The sequence below is a fragment of the Lissotriton helveticus genome, chromosome 9, assembly GCF_964261635.1.
Source record: "Lissotriton helveticus chromosome 9, aLisHel1.1, whole genome shotgun sequence".
NCBI lineage: Eukaryota > Metazoa > Chordata > Amphibia > Caudata > Salamandridae > Lissotriton > Lissotriton helveticus.
In genome coordinates this window covers 958,940,733-958,963,935 of record NC_136070.1, presented here as the reverse complement: position 1 = coordinate 958,963,935, position 23,203 = coordinate 958,940,733, and the positions used below count along the sequence as shown (strand labels likewise).

General features: G+C 46.4%; 1 protein-coding gene across 1 annotated transcript in view; it reads left to right on the top strand.

Annotated features, from left to right (window-relative positions):
- The window catches only part of RBM5 (RNA binding motif protein 5), a 277,566-nt gene that overhangs the window by 158,139 nt on the left and 96,224 nt on the right, over positions 1-23,203 (top strand). The window contains exons 16-18 of the mRNA XM_078661241.1: positions 6,875-6,998; positions 8,023-8,114; positions 10,775-10,951. Of these exons, the coding sequence (XP_078517367.1) occupies positions 6,875-6,998; positions 8,023-8,114; positions 10,775-10,951 (393 nt within the window). The remainder of the gene's footprint in view (positions 1-6,874; positions 6,999-8,022; positions 8,115-10,774; positions 10,952-23,203) is intronic.

The window sequence follows — 23,203 nt, the reverse complement described above, 5'->3', positions numbered from 1 at the left end:
ACAAGTAGGACAAGGAGTGCTTCAACATATATTCAACAACCAACGCTCATCTTCCACCCAGCCGCCACAAAAGTAACAAAACCGCTACAAAATCTATGCACAGCATAGTGAATCCAAAAAGATTCACGCTGCAAAACGAATAGTTTCTTACCTGTCGGTATAGTTTTCCAGCTTGAAGCTCCTTTCTGGATTCACTAGCAAACCCACCCGCCTCCGCCAGAAAGATGAGGGTGGAAAAGAAGTTGGAAACACATAGAAAAGAAAGCAGGTTGAAGCTTACAAGATACGTGAAAAGTATTACGTTGAAAGAAGCATTAACAAACATAGCCATTGATTCACTACAAACACAGAAGAAAAGAAAAAACAGACAGAAAAAAGAATCCGAAGATGGCGCCCAAGGGTGGGAGCTTCCGCCTGAAGCATGCCGACGTCACCAAAGGGTACACCAAATGGTGGGACGTCGACGCCCACCTGGGCTACAAAAAAAAGAGAGAAAAAAAGACTACGATTCCGGACCCAACCACCAGATTGCGGAATATGCACAGCATAGTGAATCCAGAAAGATCTTAGAGCTGCAAAACTACACCGACCGGTAAGAAACTATTCGTTTTGGTGGCATAGGCTATTGTCAGACAGTGCCATATTGAAATCTTCTCCCAACAAGTGCCTCCCCATCGGAAATCAAAGCATAAGGGCTTCCAAGCCAGGTATGGTTGTGCCATGTGTAGTCGGTGGGACATGTACTGACAGGATGTAATTGTTTTCCTCCCTCCCATGTACCTGAGAGGGCCTCGTATATGCCTAGTTTGTCTGACCATATCTTGTTGATAGTGAGGGGAAACTGTTGCTTGAGGAGTAGCCTTGTGCTCCTGGAAACAGATGTGAAACCTGCACGTACCACCATTTGCACGTACCACCATTTTGTATCTCCAATGGCCTAGGGCTCTACAAGTGTTCCCCATAGGTAGGTTTCCTGCAATAGGGTAATGTCAGTGGAATGCCTTTTAATATAATGGAGCAATATTCCACGTTTGATCTTATCCCCCAGACTGTTTACATTCCATGACATTATTCTAATTTCAGTGATGGACTTTCCTTCCATAATCGTATGTAATTGCACACTGTCCCCCTGGCTTTGGGTCGGCTGAATACCCAGTCTTAGCGGGCTGAAGTTGCTTGAGCACATAAGCCATGTTAAGTGGAGTAAAATGGTGACTCTAGGTCTAAAATAAATTCCATTTGGGATACAATAGCATACCAAATTCTTCACTCACCACATTCAAAGTTCAATCACCTAGAGAGTAGAACAGTAGCCAACAAGCCCAATATGGAAATTATTTCATTAAACCAATACAATTATATAAAATAAATAAGTCACTCTGAGTATTAACATCACAAATTTCAAAATACAAAGTAAAATCTAAAAGTGCAAGTCAATTACATAATTCCAAAACCAACAATGATGATCACTTCAAAATTTGATAAGTCTTCTCTTATTATGTCTGAAAGAACACCTTATGGTTTATATAGAATTTTTTAGACCAAGAAGCGACGCGTTTCGGGGGTATCCGCAGGTCGGACCACCTTCTTCAGGCTTAAATTAAAAAGTATCCCAGCACTTTAATCTTGGTCTAAGCGTTTAGGCTGTCTAACTGGGAACACGTTCCTCCAAATATCCATTCTCCATAAGCATAAAATCACAAAGTTGAACGGAAATCTCACCACTTCTTCCCAAAAACGTGACCATAAAATTCTCTCACAATGTATTGTTGCTCATCCCTTCAAAACGTCCTATTAGGGATATGGTCCACATGCTATGTTCAATAGGATTTATAAATGAACATGCCTCAGAGCCCCAATGCAGTCACCTTTACTGAGCAAACGGAACATGTCAATCTGAATAAAGTATGGAACCCAACCCACCGTTAAGGCCCCAGGGCCTCTTAGTCTACAGTACAGCGTCACTGCTATTTCACAGGCTCTTAGGGGAAAAGAAGATCCCTCCCTATGTATCTGCCACAGGTCTCAGCCCTCTAAGTCTCCATTTGATGCACTGAAAAACGCTCCACCTATGTAGTACCTTCCGTGGATGCCCACCAGACATAGTCTGTCTTCATCTCTCACGGTGTGCCCTTGGGTTAGGGCCGCCAACTGTCCACCATCCCGCAAGCCATTCACATGTTTCCTCTGGCACTGTGAAAAACCATGTCTTACCCTCTGACTCAATTCACAACCTTACTTGAAGAGCGTTTCCCTGCGCGCCTTCTTAACTTCCAGAAAACTTGCTGGTGGAGCAGTTCGGGCTGTCTGGAGCATCACATCCCTGTCTCGTAATTTAAAGAGACTGGTGAGGATAGGCCTTGGGGCGCCTGGATGGAGTTGACCGCCTGGCACCCGGTGGGCCCTTTCTACAGAGAAAAACTTGGAGACCCTGGGGCTGGAGGTGCTTGAGGATAAGGTCCTCGACAAAGAAATCTGCAGCTAGTTCTTCTGCCTGCTCTAAAACCACCAGAATGCAGGCGTTATTGTGCCTTGACCTGCCCTCGTAGTCCAGTCTCGCTTCTAGGTTTGTATTTGCTGTCTGCAGTTTGCTGATTTGGCCATTAAGGGCCTTAGTATCTCGGCGCAAAGTCATCGCTGAATTATTCACTTTCTTGACTCTTGCCCAATGTTGCGAAGGTCCATCTGCATCACTGAGACCTTTCTTGGCAGTCTATGCGCACCTCCAGGGCAGTGCGGACCCCTTGTATGGCCGCCATGATGATATGGAGTGATCGTGTCACCTCCGGATGCCTGAGGGGTTGTAGAGGGCAAGTGTCCTTGGGGGCCTTCCTGAGCCTCTGACCCCTTAGGAATAGCAAATTTATCTAGTTTGGTCTGGTGGGTTCCCTTCATATACTTTCCGCCTGTCATTGTGCTGAAGCAAATGGAATGAGACTGGTGTAGGGCGAGTGGGACACCAGGATACTCTCTGCCGCCTGCCAGGTGGTGCATGGTTCACCCCGCAGCCTGCCTGGCTCCTCCCTCCATCCCTGCATGTCTGATTCCAACCCCCTCCCCCCACACACACACACACACTTCCAGCACATGATGCCACAACTAGTAGATGGCAGTCGGGCCTGCCAGAGATCGGGGACCGTCGCACCCAGTCTGGGGCAGGGGTCGGATGTGGCCAGTGTAGTCTCTCAAAATAGGCTCTCCCAGAAACCTCTGTAGTCAGTGGAGTGTCATCACAAAGTTAGGGACTGTGTACAATCCGGTAGGTTTACACAATGTCCGAGGGGGGGTTGTTCTGTACACATCTGGCAATTAAAGATGTTGAGGAAAATGTTGCCATTCACCTCAACCGACTTCTGTTAACCCTAAGTTGCTACTTTAATTCAATCAAACTATGATAATTTCTGCTATTTGGCTTCACCAATATAATTGATTAGCAGCTGTGCTTCAGATTAACTGCAATCTCGTAATCTAGTCGGAGCTCCCATAGGAAGCATGTCTTCTATCTTAAAGCAACTAATTTGGTTGCAAGTAAAGTAGAGGAATTAAGTCTATGGTTGTCCCTAATTGTTCTTCTACTCTCACCTAAAAATTAAGAGTGCATGCCCCCACGCTCCATCTTTGTTCCCAAGGCAAATTCTATCTTCCTGTGCCTAGAATTTACTTTTGGCAGGTGTGCTTTTTTTTAAAAAAAAGTGTCAATGGTTTGGTCCAAAGAGAGAATTTATTCAAGGCTACAGTATATAATTACTTAGGATATCTGTTACCATATAGGCCCCCGGCGTTCGTGCGCTCTATAAATAACCTAAATAAATCAGGGGATTATTCGAAACATGGAAATCGTAGGGAACCATCGCTGGTAAGTAGCTTGTTTCTGGCCATAGTCCGAGCCAGTGCAATTGCAGTGCTTTCCTCATTGTTTTGATGGGATCACTGACATAATATCGACTACAAAAATATAGGCATTTAAAATATCGACTACAAAAATATCGAAGTCCTATCTACAAACAGGTAAGTACAAAAATATCGAGTCAAAAATATCGTTTAAAAATATGTGCTTTGTAAAAATATCGAATTTATGAAAATTAATGTGAAAGTAAAAAAATATTAAAAATAATTAACTAAAATATACTTAAATAACCTTAAAAATATTAAATAATTAATGTGTTATTAAAAAAATACAATTTTATATATATATATATATATATATATATATATATATATATATATATATATATATATATATATATATATATATATATATATATATATATATATATATATATATATATATATATATATATATATAATACACACACACCTCCGTTACCGGAGCCCCCGACCCTTCAAGGTGGCCTCCTTTAAACAATGTGCACGGAGAGAGCACATCAATCAAAAGGCATCAGAGACAGGAGGCCCAATACTGTTCAGGATCGTTCTTTTATCCAAAGCCTTGCAACCTCGTACATCGCAGTTTAAACCTTCCAAATCCTAACCTTTCGGCCCCTGTCGGCCTTGCTCACAGGTGGAACAAATTAATAAAAATGCAAAGTGCGTATCTTCGTGCCTTTAAGAGTTCTTTTAGTCACGTGCCTACAGATGACAAAAAATACAATTCCCATGTTGCACTGTTTTTTAGCAAATGTAATAAGGCAGTCCTCGAGTTCATGGCAAAGTGCATTATGCATGTTCTTATTTCAGTGCAACACTAATAGTGGAAAAAATGTGTACCAGGTAGCCAGGTGAGTATTTTCCAGGTTGCAGCATTTTTCCCATTGCTTTTTGTCATCTGTAGGCACGTGACTAAAAGAACTCTTAAAGGCTCGCAGATACGCAATTTGCATTTTGATTAATTCCTTCCACCTGTGAGCAAGGCCGACGGGCTGAAACGTTAGGATTTGGAAGGTTTAAACTGCGATGTACGAGGTTGCAAGGCTTTGAATAAAAGAACGATCCTGAACAGTATTGGGCCTCCTGTCTCTGATGCCTTTTGATTGATGTGCTCTCTCCGTGCACATTGTTTAAAGGAGGCTACCTTGAAGGGTCGGGGGCTCCGGTAACGGAGTACTTTGCTTGGATGTTTACTGAGGCGCATGACCCACTCACACGCCCCAGCCTACCAAGGATTGCCAATGGGGTGAATATGGTGCGTGTGTTGGAAAGGATTCGCTGTAATGGACTATTACTGATGATCGTGCTGGCAGGATACGTCTTTTTTTCAAGCAATGGGAAAAATGCTGCAACCTGGAAAATACTCACCTGGCTACCTGGTACACATTTTTTCCACTATTAGTGTTGCACTGAAATAAGAACATGCATAATGCACTTTGCCATGAACTCGAGGACTGCTAAAAAACTGTGCAACATGGGAATTGTATTTTTTGTCATCTGTAGGCACGTGACTAAAAGAACTCTTAAAGGCACGCAGATACGCACTTTGCATTTTAATTAATTCCTTCCACCTGTGAGCAAGGCCGACAGGGGCCGAAACGTTAGGATTTTGAAGGTTTAAACTGCGATGTACGAGGTTGCAAGGCTTTGAATAAAAGAACGATCCTGAACAGTATTGGGCCTCCTGTCTCTGATGTATATATATATGTGTATATATATATATATATATATATATATATATATGTATATATATATATATTAAAAAATGTACAATATTACCGTAGCATAGCAAGAGTGTTAAAATTACTATTCCCACTCCAATGAGTGCAACAGTAGGGAAAGCGTTGGATAGCGTAGGGGTTACAATTACTATTCCCACTCCAAAGAGTGCAACAGTAGAGAAAGCGTTGGATAGAATAGGGGTAAAAATTACTATTCCCACTCCAAAGAATGTAACAGTAGAGAAAGCGTTGGATAGCGTAGGGGTAAAAATTACTATTCCCACTCCAAAGAGTGCAACAGTAGAGAAAGCGTTGGATAGCGTACGGGTTAAAATTACTATTCCCAATCCTGAGTGCGCGACAGTAGGGAAAGTAAATACTTCATATATTATTGAAAAAATGTAAATTAATATCTATAAAAAATTAATTAAAAGTAATTACCAATTTAATATAATAGAATAATTAATCAATTAAAATTACAAATTAAAATTAATTATTACAATTACCTATTAATACAAATTAATTACAAATTAACAATTAAAAATTAATTAACAATTAATTCAATTTAAATACAATTAAATAAATTGAATTATTTAATTAATTATAAATAAATTACTTCCCACCCAATTCCCCTATAAACCCACAACCTGCTACAGAATTAAATTAATGAATTTTGTTTTTTAAATTTTTGCGTAATGAAAATAAATTAGAACATGAATACACACTTTTCACACATATAATAACATACACTATAAAAAAATCGATATTAAAAAATTCGATATTAAAAAATCGATAATTTTAATAACCTACCATACATTATATACTTCGATATTTTAACTTTCTATATTTTTAACATTCGATATTACATTACTTAACTTTAAAACGATATTTTTGATGTCTATATTCTGTCCATTCGATATTTTGTCCATTCTATATTTTGGACTCGATATTTTGACTGTTTACCGTTTTGATGCATTTGTTCCAATCAATTTGCTGCGTATTCTGCATGTTTTAACTAAAGATCTAGCTTTAATGAATCAGAAGTTACTAAAACATGGCAATGAGTTTCTACACAGCGGAAAGAACTTTGCAAAGGCTAACTAGCTATCTTTCTGTTGCTTATTGCTGTATTTTAGTCTTAAACCGGTGGTGAAAACTCTTCATGGGCAGTGTTGTTGTGTTTAAAAGTTCAATTACTTTCACAACCTAAAACATTGTCGCACAATTTGCCTTTTTGTACCCTATAATTTATAAATTTTTTACAGCCGCCTGCCAGCACCAGCTCTGCTGCCCCCACAACTGCTGCTACCCCTACAGATGAATCAAGCACATGTTCTACCACACAAACTGTATCTTCTCCAACTGGTATAATTCCAGGCAATACATATGGTAAGCTGTTGCTCTGTGTGCTGGCAGATTTTTTTTTAATTTGATGTGGTGAATGGGAGGGAGAGTAGGATTTAGATTGCCTGATAAAATGCTTGTGGTGGTGAACACTGTCTATATGCAACCCGACATAAGAATTTCTGGAAACTTAATTAGTTTCAAAGATTCTTGGAACACAGCAATTCTTGATACATTCATTTCTGGGAGCACTCAGCTTTATCTAGTGTTAAAGCTATATTCACATCCTTAGTCTTCAAATACTGTTGAAGGATTTGTGGCATTGGGAATGTGTCCTGCTTAGAGTGGACTACAGTCCTTTAAAAGGTGTAAGTGTTAGCCCGAAGAAGAGCTAACGGGCAAATATTTTGAAGACTGCCATATCTGTTTACGAATAGCTATGAATTCTAGTTTGTCCCTTTCAGGCTAAAAAAAAGTCAGATTATAAATTAAATGAGGGATTAGGTCCACTATTTTGAGAAATGTCTTATGTTCTAGTTATTTTCTCCAATTCTATTGCAAAATAGTTGCTGAAAAGAAAAAGGAGTGAACTAAAGAAAACTCCCTTTTGTTATCTAGCTATCCCGATTTTCTGATGGTGTAACCAAAAATTAATTTCACTATATGATCAGATGAGCCCCTATGTATTGATCTTTCACCAAAAAACGTGTTTGCCGTTTAAGGGACACAGTTGGCATGATAAAATATGCAGTTGTTAAATACTCCTGATTGACCAAAAGGGATGGCCGTGGAGTTTTTTTTTTTTTATCAGTTTAATATGTTAATGTGTGACGTGTGTGATTTGAATTGGCTGGTTCAACTGTTTCTGGTGTCTTGCCACCTTGAAGATGTGCACAATTCTATTCATGTATCGTTGAGCATGAGGTAAACCACCCCTGTGGTTAACCAACACCAAGAATGTTGCAAGCAGTTATTTGCTGTAATCCTGGTGTCTTTTGTTGGGTTGTTCGCAACTAAATCAAGTTTTGAGGCAGATAAACCTGATGTATAAATGTGTGCCATTTCACAGCGGTCCCAGACACTTCGACCTACCAATTTGATGAATCCTCGGGTTATTACTATGATCCAAACACAGGACTCTATTATGACCCCAACTCTCAGGTAAGCTTTGCTTCTCAAGGACCTCTTGAAGATCACTGCAGTATCTTGTGCTGGTATTGCTTTTCTCACGCCCTCACCCACTCCTCCCACTCTTTTGAATATATTTTTTTTTAAATCATAAAAAGCTCTAAAATGTTTGATGCAGCCTGTCCTGTCGTCTTGAGTTTGAGTATGCTGCAATGGTAACATTTTCGGACACCCAACTTGTAAGGCTGCTAAGAAAACTCTTCGGACACACATCTATCATTTTTAACATTCCTTCATAGTGCTCAGGTTGTGGTGAGGATGGTTGGCAAAGAGGTTCAGTTTGACTTTTGGACTTGCATTTACTTAATCGCTGAGTTAGACCGTTGTGGCCAGCTGTGAAAGGGGTGTTAGCGGTAGGTAGGTTTCTCATACTTTGATTGGTTGTCTTTTTTTAATTTATAAACTAGACTGCATGCTTATAATATGAATTCTATAAAAGGGGTATACGTCCTGCTTAAATGTCAGTGGTTATTTTTTAGCACCCAGCCAAATGGTTCTTAGTAAGTGCTGCGTGTTCTTACATTTAATCGAAGCTTTATAACTTTCTACAGCACTTGAAAAGTTTTAGAAAAACAGATTTTGAGCAGCTAATGTATTTGTCAATTTAGTTGTGGTTTTGATGTCCTCAAATATGCTGAGACAGGACGTTGGGTTGTAATATGCAAAGCTGGTTCTTTCATACTTGCTGATTTTGAGGGACCTACCTTTTTATAGGTGTGTTGTAATCTTTCTTGGCATATTTGTAATACTGAGATTTCGGTTTGGAGTTAATTTGTATATTGTGCCCAATACCCTTTGGAGGTGTCTGCTTACGGTGGTAGGTTAGTACCACACAGTCTGACACCATACATTACAGACAACACATCCACTAGAACAAATTACCACCTATTCACTTCAATGACCTTTACCACTACAACGCATGGACAGCAAACCCACATAATACCCTTGTTAAAAAAATATATATATAATTTTTATGAGGGTAAACTCTCCTACCCATTCCTGAACCCTAACGAACAGCCCTTACCACTCCCTATCCCTGAACCCTAACAACTCTACCACTCTCCATCCCTGAATCCTAAAAAACCCTCTATCAGTCTTTAAACCATTATTTGCTTTGTATGTGTAATGTGACGAATTGTAAACTATAGTGTTGCAGAGGGAAATGCTTGTGATGCAGTGGTTTCTTGTACTTGATGCGTTGGTCTCTTGTACTTGATGCGTTGTGAAGGTGGCCTACCTCTGCATACAGGTTAAACAATAGTTGAGCTAGCGTTCATCAACTTTTGAGTTTGACAAAGTTGATTCTTCTGAGGGTCATGCTCTCTTTTGTTTTCTTTGCTCAGTATACTTGTCCTGCTTGGTTTTGTGGAAGACTAATAGACCGGAGCAGTTCACACATCTGGGGTGCATTCAGTTTTAAGACCAATAATTCAGAACTCCTGGTCTGCACACTAGTCTCAAAGCATTGCTTTTATAGAAAGGCATACAGTAAATATGTAGACACTGGTTTGATTTAGACAGAGGACGTGGATTTTGCTAATTTATCCTATTGGTTGCTAATTTTAACGGCCGGTGGGGGAACAAGTTTCTTAAACTGGAGTCTAAAAAGGTGCAGCAAGGTGGCAAGGGCAGTGGAATATTCCCGAAGGGTTATTTCTTGTATTTAGTTGATGAGAGACGCTAGATAAGTAGTTGAGGGTGTATAATAAACTACCCCATGTAAAGTTTTCCATTGGCCTGATATCAAGTGACTGCAGTTAAAGTGGTGTGATGTTTATCGCCAGTGGTAGCTACCAGGTGTGATAAAGATCCCACCATACTGGTTTTGAACAAAGCAAAAAGGCCCAGTATTTACAGGACCTGTGGATGTAGGCTGCTGCAAGCACGAAACTCCACAAGTTAATACCCCTAAAAACTCAAACTGTGAAGTATTTGCTAAGTCCATCCCTGTTGTCCAATTTTTATCAGATTCGATGCCAAGATTGTTTTCAGATCTCATCTGACAGGGCTTACTCTTAATCGAACCATATGTACCTTATTGTAGATCACACTTTGTTAGCTAGGCAGTGGAAAACGTGGTAAGATGTTTAGTGTCTACGCCTTTATTTAAATTAATATAGGAAATGTCTGATGGAGGAGAGAGATTTTTCTTGGGGCTACTGCAGTGTTACTGAAGGGAAATGAGCATTGCTTCCTAGATAACCATTTATAATTCTATAAGGATTTCATGGTGAGGAAGCTATAACTTGTTCAGGATGTTTCAAAGCTGGTCTGTTTGTGTCACTGGTACAGTAAGTCAAGTTGATGATCTTAAACAATAAATCAGTTTGAATGAGAACCAATAGTAAGACCTCAATACTGACTGGTCAAATGAGCCACTTGCAGCTAAAAATGGTTTGTTTTAAAAATGGGCAACAAAAGCCAGTAAATTTGCACACAGCCTGGTAATCATTTGTCATACTGGCAGCATGTTATATATTTTGGAATGGAAAAGACTCACCTAAAATACCTTAAACATGTTAAGTTTTAGAATGTTCTATGTCTGCTTTTATGCATTCTATGCAAATTGTTAGTGTAAATGTGCTTTCAGACTCCTCTTTTGGATAAATAATACAATTTTTTCTTGGGCCCAGTATTATTACAATTCGCTGACTCTGCAGTACCTGTACTGGGATGGAGAGAAACAAACCTATCTCCCGGCTTCTGAAAGTGCACAGCAACAGCAGCAGCAGCAGCCGAACAGCATGGCTGCCAACACAAAGGAAGCGAAGGAGAAAAAAGAAAAGCCCAAGAGTAAAACAGCTCAGCAGGTGAGCAGAAATTGTGAAGTTATTCCAAGCAGTGTTAAGATGAGAGGCGTCTTAAGAGTGTAGGTTGATTAATAGGCACACTTTTTAATGTTTGTATGTTAGCTTCTTCAAACCTTCATTGATAAACATGCTAAAATGTAGCAATAGTTTTGGATACAAAGTATGTTACCTTTAAAATTATTCTGCGTGCTTGTGCAAATTTATATATTTAACACCTGTCAAGGTAACTCTGATGGGCTGTACTTTGCTTAGAAATCGGTATTAAGCCTTTTCTTGTGCTCTGGTACAGTTGATTTATCATGTTGTGGCCTTTGTATTTGTTGTACATTACTGAACCTTAATATTGGTACAGCATGCAAAAAACACATAATAAATGGTGCCCAGTTTCTGCTATAAATTTCAAGAGTAGGACTTAAATGACTGAAAATAACTAGCCTGATAAAATTAGTTTAAAAAAAGACAATTTGATTTTTAACCCAAAGGTATTAGTAGCATTATCGCAACTGCTGAACTCTAGGTGAGCATTTTAGCCAAGCAATTGCTGTAAGAAGATGGCTCAGTATATATTACCAGTAGGTGGCTATACTGTGTACAGAGTCCAGTGGTTCCTCAATAGTGTAAAGGGCTAAATATAAAACCCAAAGTGCTCCAATAGTGGTAGTGTGGGCGAGCAGCCGTTGGCCTAACGCGGGATTGTAAGACCTTTATTGCACAACAGTGATCAATAATGACACACGACTCTAGATCCAGACCAATTTTAGAAGATTATACTTTGTACTTTATCTTAAGACCAAGATCTTCGCAATAAGAGAAGTATGTTTTTAAATAAAAATTCTTTTCACTTTGAAAAATCCGAACTTAAAAACTCTGCCATCAGTGTAGTTTTAATACAAGGAGCTGTTTGGTACCAAACACTCCTGAGTTCAGTGCAGCCATTATGAAGATGTGGCACTATGGTTTTGCAGCATAAATCTTTCTGGATTCACTATGCTGTGCATTATTGCGCGGTCTTGTGGTTGGGTCCGGATTCGTAGTCTTTTCTTTCTTCTTTTTTTTTTTTTTTTTTGTAGCCCAGGTGGGCGTCGACATCCCACCTTTGGTGAATTTCCGGTGACGTCGGCACGCTTCCTGCGGAAGCTCCCACTCTTCGGCGCCATCTTCAGATTCTTTTTTCCGCAGTTGGATCGTTCCCGAAAGGGCTCCAGACATTTTTGGAGAAAGAAGAGAAATACGCATCTTTTGCACGAAAAGAGATTGAGAAGACTACAGGAGACTAATTTATCGAAGAGGAGAAGAACTTCAAGATCTTTAAGAACTTCGACGTCCATCGGAGAATGCAAGCTCAGGGGGCCCCCTTAACGCATGAGATGAACAACACTCCTTTGAAATTCTGCCGTAACTGCCACCACAAGTGAGCGCAGAAGGACCAGTCCCCGGTCTGCAACCTTTGCTTACTGGTCGACCACAAGAGCGAGGACTACAACGCTTGCTCTGCCTTCACGCCAAAGACCCTTCGAGAGAGAGAGACAGAGGATAGGCAACGCCACCATGCAGGGCAAGGGACAACCACCGTCCCTTCGAGACCTGGGGCTATCATCAGATGAGGAGGACGACAACGCCGCACACGACGGCTACACGGTCGTAGAGACCGATATTACGAAGACTCCAAAGAAGGTAGGAGACTCTACGGCCCCTAAGGCACCTAGAGACCCAGAGTCTCGAAAAATTGAGAGCAAAACCTCGAAAGCGCCGACGCCAAAACCTTCGGCGTCCGCGGCTACACCAAGGCACAGCGGATCCTTTGAGGACGACTCCCAGGCGCCAAGAGCTGGAGAACAGCAAAAGATGTTGAAAATTGCCCCCGAAAAGGAGCGTTCAACGCTAAGGGAAAAGGATCCGAAGGGAGCTTCAGCGCCTACGAAGGACCCGAGAGCCAGCTCGGCACCGAAACCTTCGACGACTAAAGTGGGCTCGGCGCCAAAAAGAGCGGGCGATCCATTAGACACAGACCACGCGGCCGAAATGGAGAAAAAGAAAAGATGGCTCGAGGCCGAGATGGAAAACATCCTGCAGCGGAAAAAAGATTTTGACGCCAGCATGAAGGAATACACAATCCTGACGAAACCTAGGCTACAGGTGGTCGAGGAAACTAAGGACTACGACGTCGAAGGACAGTCGATGGGCATCGAGACCTTCGACGACCAAGAAGAGGAGGAGGCCTCCTACTACGAGGCTGAAGGAGACGACGACCGCAGGACGCTCCTCGGGTCTGCATCCTCGGAGACTCAGGAAATAGATTGGCAGGACATCCACACCGAGAGCCCAGAAGAAGCCGTCGACACGTATCCCTCGAGGCCCTCGCCACCGGATGACATCGGAGTCTACAACAGTCATCAGGAATACAGCTGCAGTTTTCAAAGTAAAACTCTACGAAGAGAAGCAGAAAGCAGACTTCCTTCTCGAGACACTGCTCCCTACACAAACAAGGAGCCAGTTCCTGCCCATTCTCGACAGTGTCATGGCACAGGGGAAATAGGCTTCCAAAGAAACAGCTACATGCAAAGCCGTCACTCCCAGGACGGAGAAAAAGTATAAACATTCCTCCAAGGACCCATCCTACATGTTGGTATCGGTCTCAGCAGACTCAATCATCGCAGCCAAGGCAAGAAAGAGGGCCAATGTGCTACTACTTCTGGGCCACCTCCAGACAAAGAAAGCAAGAGAATGGACCTGGTGGGGAGAAGAATTGAACGGAATGCCGCAACGCACTGGCGCATGTCTAATTCCAATGCACTGCTCAACAGGCACCAATACCAAATCCTGGAAGAGCTGGGCCAATTAATAAAGAACATGCCACAGGAATTCAAGCAAAGAGCTGAAAACCTTGTAGAAGAAGGGAAGAATGTTGCCAATTCTTGCCTAAAAACTGCCCTGGACAGAGCAGACACCTCCAGCAGGCTCATGATAATGGGCATCAAGGAAAGAAGGCAGACCTGGCTCAATTTCGGGCTTCAAGCCAGAAGTGTAGCACAGCATCCTCAACACACCGTTCAACTGAGAAACGTTGTTCGGGGCCCCAGTTGACGAGAAACTCAGCCAACTGAAGAAGGATAACGAGACGGCAAGATCCATGGGGGCATTGCAGTTCAGAGGTACTAAAAGGGGCACCCAGTCACAAAGACCTAACGGGAGGGGAGGAAACCAGCCAGGAACATCACACCAGGCGTTCCAACAAGCAGACACCCAGACACAGCAGGGGCAGCAAAAGCAGTCCTGGCAGTACCAGCCAAGAGGCCAGTCCTTTTGCAGGAGAGGGAATGGACGTGGACAGAATAAGACGGGGACAGCAACCCGCCTCTAAGTGACTCAAAGCTCCATGTGCCCACCCGAGCAAAATCTCCCAGGGTGGAGCGCCACCACACCAGACAGGAGTTACGCGAATTAAACACCTGTGTACATGAAAGACCAGTGGGAGGAAGACTGAAACACTTCTTCAGGGAGTGGAAGAGTATAACATCAGACAAATGGGTACTCAACATCATACAGTACGGGTACTGCTTAGAGTTGGAAGGGAAGCCAACGGACAGAAAGCCAGAAAGAAGGCCACTAGCAAGGAAAGACCTAGAGCTCCTTTGGGAGGAAGCAAGGGAGCTCCTGCAAAAACAAGCCCTAGAACCAGTATCTTACAGAGAAAGGAACAAGGGCGTATACTCCACATACTTCCTGGTACCAAAGGTGGACGAAACTATGAGACCCATCCTGGATCTAAGATTCTTAAACTAGTTCGTAAGAACCAAATGTTCAAGATGACCTCACTACAAGAGGTACTTCCTCAATTGCAAGGCGGGGACTTCATGGTCACCATAGACCTAAAAGATGCCTACCTGCACATCCCAATGAACAGGGGCCACAAGCACCTCCTCAGATTCATCATTGGAGAAGACCACTACCAGTTCACAACCCTGGCGTTCGAACTCAAATCGGCACCAAGGGTTTTCACAAAGTGCCTCGCAACAGTCGCAGCACACATACGAAGGGAAGGGATACACGTGTACCCCTACCTGGACGACTGGCTGATCAAAGCAAGCTCATACAAAACGTGCAAGCAGCACGCACAGAGAGTGACCAGCACACTGAACCTAGGATTCTCCATCCACTGGGGAAAATCCTCCTTGGAACCAGAACAAATAAAAATCTTCCTGGGAGCACAGATCGACACCTTACAGAGCAAGGTGTTCCCCAGCGAGAAGAGAACAAGAGCGCTCGTGAGGGAGACGCAGCTCTACCAGAAGGGGCAAGCTCTGACAGTGAGCAAAATCATGGGCATGATGGCATCATGCATTCACCTAATGCCAAATGTACGGCTTCACATGAGACCTTTACAGGAATGGCTACAGGAGCAATGGTCACAAGCTACAGGTCGTTGGGAGGATCTAGTGGTTGTAACGCACGCAGTGCAGAAAGATGGAAGGGTGGAACATGGGGAACATAACCAGGGGGAAGCCTCTGACGCCACCCACGCCAACAGTGACCATCACCACAGACGCATCCCAGAAGGGATGGGGTGCTCACATGAAGGAACTCAAAGTAAGAGGCCTGTGGACACCAGCAGATGCGGTCAGACACATCAATTACCTGGAGTTGAAGACAGTTTTCCTAGCCATAAAAGCCTTCCAGACAAAACTGTACAACAAGAGGGTGTTGATCCAGACAGACAACACAAAAGCGATGTTTTACATCAACAAGCAGGGTGGGACACAATCAGCCCCGCTTTCGAAGCTAGCGCAGGAGATATGGAGATGGGCCATCCCACTCAAGATAGACCTGCTAGCCATACATCTACCAGGAATGGACAATGTAGAAGCAGACTGGCTCAGCAGACCGACCTCGGCATCCCACGAGTGGGAACTCAATGCACAATAAACGAGAAGGCTCTTCGACAGGTGGGGGACACCGTTGGTAGACCTATTTGCAACACGCCAGAATGCAAAATGCCGAAACTTCGCATCCAGGCAGCCCGGGGAGGGCTCCCTGGGGAATGCCCTATGGATAGACTGGTCCAGGACATTTGCCTACGCTTTCCCCCTGATACCGCTGATGCACAAGGTACTCTGCAAGTGCAGAGCGAGCAACATGACCCTGATACTGGTCGCACCGCAGTGGGCCAGGCAGACATGGTACTCGCAGATCATGGAGATGAGACAGAGTGCACCCCACAGATTCGGGAGAAAGAAAGACCTACTCTCCATGCAAAACGAAGAAGTGCTGCACCCGGAGCTAGAGAGCCTGAGCCTCGTAGCGTGGCTCCTGAGGACATAGATTTTGCGCATTTGAAACTGCCAGAAAGCACCCTAAGGGTACTTCGGGAGGCACGAAGCCCCAGCACACGGAAGTGCTACTTAGCAAAATGGAAGAGATTTACACTGTGGTGCAGGAGGGAAAAGCTATACAATAAGATGCAGAAGGACTCGATAGTGCTAAAGTACCTCACGCACCTGCTCGACAAAAATCTAAGCTCATCCTCACTGAGGGTTCAGTTGGCAGCGATAGTCTCTTACACGAGAGGAGAAACGTGCAAGAGTTTCTTCACATCACAAGTTGTTAAAAGATTCCTGGAGGGAGCAAAGAGGATCGCACCACCGAAGAGGGTGCCACCACCTGCTGGAACCTTAACCTAGTCCTAACAGAACTCATGAAGGAACCTTTCGAGCCAATTCACAAGGCCTCCCTAGAAATGCTGACCATGAAAATGAGCTTTCCTGGTAGCAATCACTTCACTGCGCAGAGTGAGCGAACTGCAGGCACTAACGCTACAAGAACCCTACATACAGATAAACGATAGGGTGGTGATGAGAACGGACCCACACTTCATGCCAAAGGTGGTGTCAAGGTTCCACATGAACCAGACTATACAGATATCGAGTTTCTTCCAAAAACTGGCAACAAGAGCTGAAAGAGCACTGCACACTCTGGACGCCAGAAGGGCAGTCATGCACTACATTGAGAGAACGAAGGAACACAGAAAAACAAAGCAGTTCTTTGTGTCCTTCGCTAACAGTTTCATGGGGAAACCAGTAACTAAAGTAACAATTGCGCGATGGATCGCTCAAACAATACAGTTCTGCCACAAGCGGGCAGGACAGGAACTAGCAGAGGGGACACGTGCCCACTCTACCAGGAAAAAGGGCGCTACAATAACTTTCCTAGCTAACACATCTATTCAGGACATATGCCTGGCGGCAACATGGGCTTCGGTGCACACGTTCACGAAGCACTACTGTGTGGATATACAGATGAACAAGGAAGCACAAGTCGGACAAAGGGTGCTTCAACACATATTCAATAACCAACGCTCATCTTCCACCCAGCTGCCACAAACCTGAGAAACCGCTACAAAGTCTATGCACAGCATAGTGAATCCAGAAAGATTCATGCTGCAAAACGAATAATTTCTTACCTGTCGGTGTAGTTTTGCAGCTTGAAGATCTTTCTGGATTCACTAGCGAACCCACCCACCTCTGCCAGAAAGATGAGGCTGGAGAGAAAAGGAGGTTAAAACAAGGACAAATACTTGAAAAAGAAACCTTAAAGGTTAAAGCGGTTGATAAACTTTAGTTGAACATTGCCATAACTTCGGTAACAGAACGAACACGAGAAAAAAGAATCCGAAGATGGCGCCCAAGAGTGGGAGCTTCCGCAGGAAGCGTGCCGACGTCACCGGAAATACACCCAAGGTGGGACGTCGATACCCACCTGGGCTTCAAAAAAGAAAGAAAAGACTACGAATCCGGACCCCACCTCAAGACCGCGGAATAATGCACAGCATAGTGAATCCAGAAAGATCTTCAGGCTGCAAAACTACACCGACAGGTAAACTATTCGTTTTTCCAGGTTTTTATAATATTAAGGAACAGACCCTAATACTAAATATGTGGCCCTACAGAAATACCCACACCTGGAATATAGTGCACCTGCCTGGGGGCCGGGAAGGCCTGCTAGAAGGGTGACTTGCCTAGATCTCAGGCAGTGCTAGCTGGCATGGCACACAGGCAGTGCCATGACGATGTGGTAATTTTTCACGTCACAGGGGCATGTCCGCTGCAGTGGCATGGTCCCAGGGGACCCTCTTCAGCCCTCATGCCCTGCAATAGAACCCCATGTTCGAGATATATGAGCTGCAGATTGTACACTAGGCATAGCTCGCCATCTGGTGTTGGGCTTGCATGTTTGCTTGTTTTTGTCTTCGAAGAAGTCTAGTCACAAGGTTGATGACTCCTCCTTCGGTCGACAGTGCGCATGGGCTTCGGCTCCATTGTTGGATTGTTTTTTTCCGCCATCGGGTTTGGATGTGACTTGCTGCGGTCCGTATCGTTATCAAACCCCCTTCAACGCGCAATCAAACTTAACCGACTGTATTTTCTCGATTGCGTGCCTTCGCACACCCTCGACAGCTTGGATTACCCTTCCACGCCTGCGAACCTCGACGTGGGCTGTTGGGCCTAACTGCGCTGATAAAGACAGACGTCGATGGCACGGACTCCATTTAAGAAATGTCCACAGTTGTGCTAAGTTTCCACATTCAGACCTCCGTCCGGTTTGCAATCTGTGCCTCTCCGGAACATCGAGAGGACGATTGCCAAGCTTGCCTCTCATTCAAGTTGAAAAAGACCATCCGGGATCATTCCTTTCTCAAAGCAGTCCTTACTGAAGAAAGGCGAAAAATATCCACTTAAGAAAATTTCTAAAATACTTGCACCGGGGTCTCCACGTGGGCGGGGCGATTCAGAGCTTCTGACTTATTATGAAAATACCCATACGAGAGAAAGATTTACTGGTAAACTGCTTCTTTCTTACCTTCTGGCTAGAGTCAGCTGACAGAGTTGAAAAGCTGGGAATTTGAAACATCCTGCTGAGATTTGGAGACCAGTTTAGGCAACCTTACAGTGCTGCCTTTAACAAAATTATGCTCTTATTTAATCATGTCTAGGGCTTCCGGTTTTATGGAATTTTCTTTTGCTATTTCAGTCTGTATTTATCAATTTTTATATTTAGCAAATTGTATCTTTTTCCATATTTTTAGTTTTGTGAAAAAATTAAGCTAAAACTAGTATATTTTCACGTTTATCTATCTGACAAATATACACTTACATTTGAAAGAGACACGTTAGCGATAGATTCCTTACCTTAGATTATCCCCAGGCGTCAGACTGGATCCGGAGATGTTTTGCGTAGCAGTACCCTTGCGTGTCGTCTGCGGCTCCGCGTCCGTCGTGGGCACCGTGATGACGTCGTCGGAGAACTTAGACGCCGCCTCCGCGTGCTGACGTCAGTTCTTCTTTTTTCCGCGCCAGCAGTGCAGATCCGGAAAAAGTGGTACCTTAGTCACTTTTTGACTAAACTTTTTTGATCTTTTGATCATCCATTTTTCGAAGTCTTCGACTCCGAACGGTGCTGGTAGGGATGCCAGGTTTTAAGCCCTGTGAGGATTGCGACCGGCTGATGTCGGTCACCGACCCTCACCGTCGGTGTCTCCACTGCCTCGGCATCTATCACGACGACAAGACCAGTTCCGACTGTCGGGCCCCGACTTCGAAGGCTAGGCGGGAGCGGTCCTGTAAGCGGCTCGAACTCCGGCAGTCGGCCCCGCGCCGAGAGGTCCCGGTCCGGACTGAGGTCGAGGGACTGGTCGCGGGAGCGGAGCCATCATAGCTCCGGGAGTCGACATCACTCCTCTGGGTCGAAGTCGTCAGGTAAGCACAAGAAGTCGAAGAGACGTCCTCGCTCTTCCGACTCCCCCCCGACCCTCTCGCCCGGGGCTTCAGGTGACACCGCCCACGCGGCTTTGTCGGGGTCGCAGGCGCCGCGTCCGGCCCCACACCCTCCGGTCCCTGGGCCTAACGCGGCGCTGGAGGAGATCGAGCGGTTCCTCATGGCCATGAGGTCCCTCTCTCCTCCGACGGGCTCCGCGACGCCTTCGGGCCCAGCGGACCAGTCTGGGGGTCCAAGCGGGTCGGGGGCTTCGGCCCGACGCCGTCGGGTGCTTCGCCGCCGGCGCCTTGGGGCCCGGCACCGCAGGGCCCCGCTGGATCCGGATCCGGGTCCCCGCCGGTGGACTTGACTACCTCCCCGGCGCCGACCCCTCAGGTGTCACCCCCGGCGCCGTCCTCGGGCGGCGCCGTCCCCGATGCCTCCCTCGACCCGGCGCCGCTCAGACGCCGTTCGGAGAGTTCACTTTCCATGAACCGGCCCCATCATTGGCTAACCCTGAGTACCAGGAGATGGGTGATGAGAAGGATTGGGAGGGGTCGGAGGACCCTCTGGCACGTGAATGCCAGTCTCAGGAGGACTGGGCAGGTGACCTTGGGGAGGCCAGTGGTATAGACACTTCGCCTGACACTGGCTTTGTCTCACCTCCTATCGTGGCTTCGGAGGAGGGGGACACCTATAGTGTAGTGTTGATGAGGGCAGCCAAGGCCTTCGACCTTGAGCTCCCCGTCGCGGCCGTGAGGACTAACCTCCTCACTGAGGTCCTTAAGCCGCAGTCCTGCTCAGCCAAGCCTCTGCTGCCGTTTAACGAGGCCTTAACTGACGTTCTTTTGGGCACTTGGTCCAGGCCCGCTACAGGTTCACCTGTAGATAGGAACGTGGCCAGACTCCACCGCCTGGCCCCGGGCGACCCTTGTTTCCTGTCCACCCACCCCACCCCACCCCTGAGAGCCTGGTGATCCAGGCCTCAAATTCCCAGACCGCATTCCCGTCGGCGCCGCCTGACAGGGAATCCAAGAGGTACGAGCAATACGGCAAGAAGGTATTCTCCTCCCTGAGTCTGGGACTGCGGTCTTCCAACACCGCATGCCTCTTGGGCTGTTACACCCACTCTCTGTGGGATACGGTCGCGGACGTGCTGCCAGAATGCCTGTTGGAGGTACGGGCTAAACTCGGCCAAGCCCTTGTGGAAGGCCGAGATGCGGCACGTTATTCGATCCGGTGTGGACTGGATACCACCGACTCTCTGGGCAGAGCGATGGCAACGACGGTGGCAATTCGTCGCCACGCCTGGTTGAGGTCCGCCAACTTCTCGGCAGATGTCCATAATACACTCATGGACATGCAGTTTGATGGCAGTCTCCTTTTTGGCGACAAGGCAGACCATGCGCTTGAGCGCTTTAAGGACTCCAGGGCTACGGCCAAGTCCTTGGGCCTCTCGGCCCCGCGCCAGCAATCTGCTGCCTTTCACGGCCACGAAAGGGGTGACCCACACGTGCTGCCAGCCAAGCTCCGCAGGGTAATACCCAACGCGGCGGTCGGGGACAACGGCGAGGTCAGTCCACACCTTCCCCCGCAGCATCCGCCTCAAAACCCTCCTAGTCCGTGCTTTCAGGCCCATGTGACGCCAGTGGGGGGGCAGGGTTCGCCATCACCTCCTCCACTGGCGCACTGTCACGTCGGACAGGTGAGTGCTGCAAATCGTCCGAAGGGGCTACTCCCTCCCCTTCGCGGCGACCCCTCCAGCCATGCCACCGCAGTACTACAGAGTATCGGGGGATCATTTGCGGCTTCTGCAGGAGGAAGTTACGGCCCTCTTGGCCAAGGGGGCCATCGAGCGCTTTCCTGGGCCAGAAGTAGGGTGTGGTTGCTACTCCCACTACTTTCTGGTACCCAAGAAGGGCAAAGGGGGCCTACGCCCTATCTTGGACCTAAGGAACGTCAACGGCTTCCTCTGGAAGGAGAAGTTCAAAATGCTGACACTGGCTCAGGTCTTAGCTGCCCTGGACCCAGGAGACTGGATGGTAGCGTTGGACTTGCAGGACGCTTATTTCCACATCCCCGTCCTGCTGGCCCACCGGCGCTACCTTCGGTTCACGGTTGGCCACGAGCACTTTCAGTATACCGTGCTCCCCTTCGGCCTTACCAGCGCCCCACGGGTGTTCACAAAGGTGATGGTGGTGGTCGCAGCTCATCTGCGCTGGTTAGGGGTTTCAGTCTTCCCCTACCTCGACGACTGGTTGTTAAAGGCGGGCTCGCCCCAAACAGTCGTCAGCCACCTCCAGACAACGGCAGACCTCCTGCACAAGCTGGGGTTCTCCCTCAATGTGCCGAAGTCACACCTGTGCCCCTCTCAGAAGCTCCTCTTCATCGGAGCGGTTCTGGACTCCGCGCAGTTTCGGGTTTTTCCTCCCGAACAGCGGGTCCGGGATATTGAGGCTCTGATTCCACTCTTTCAGCCTTTATCCCGGGTTTCGGTCAGGTTGACGCTGCGGCTTCTGGGGCTGATGGCCTCCTGCATCCTGCTGGTGCATCACGCCAGGTGGCGGATGCGGGCTCTGCAGTGGGACCTGAAGTTTCAGTGGGCCCAGCATCAGGGCAACCTGTCCGACCACGTCCTGATCTCGGAGGGCACTGCGAGACAACTGCAGTGGTGGCTCACGGACCGCGAATTGGGTCAGCGGCAGATCCCACTCCCTTCCCCAACCGGAGCACATAGTTGTGACGGATGCGTCCCTCCAGGGCTGGGGAGGCCACATGGGAGAGGCGGAGATCAGAAGCATCTGGTCTCCGGCAGAGGCCCGGCTCCACATCAACCTGTTGGAGTTACGGGCGATTCGTCTGGCACTGAAAGCATTCCTCCCCTCTGTCCGGGGGAGTGTAGTGCAGGTGTTCACGGACAACACCACCGCCATGTGGTACTGCAACAAACAGGGTGGGGTTGGGTTGTGGACCCTTTGCCAGGAGGCTCTGCGCCTCTGGCAGTGGCTGGAACGTCAGGGCGTGACCCTGGTGGCTCAACACCTGACAGGTTCTCTGAACGCCAGGGCGGATGAGCTCGGCCGTCGGTGCATGATGGATCACGAATGGCGTCTGAACTCGGACGTGGCGCAAGGCCTCTTTCAGCGATGGGGAGAGCCTTGGTTAGATCTATTCGCCACCGAAGAGAACGCGCAATGTCATCAGTTCTGCGCTTTGGAATTTCCAAGGCGGCACTCGCTCGGAGACGCTTTTCGTCGCGAGTGGAGTTGCGGTCTATTGTACGCCTTTCCGCCTATACCACTTCTGCCCAGAGTGCTGAAGATCAAGCGCGACCGGGCACAAGTCATCCTTGTGGCCCCGGACTGGGCACAAATGTACTGGTATCCAGAGCTACTCAGTATGTCAGTCGATCCCCCGGTTCGTCTGCCTCTTCAGGAGGACCTTCTGTCGCAGCAGCAGGGGACGGTCCTCCACCTGTCCAGTCTCCACCTCCATGCTTGGAGA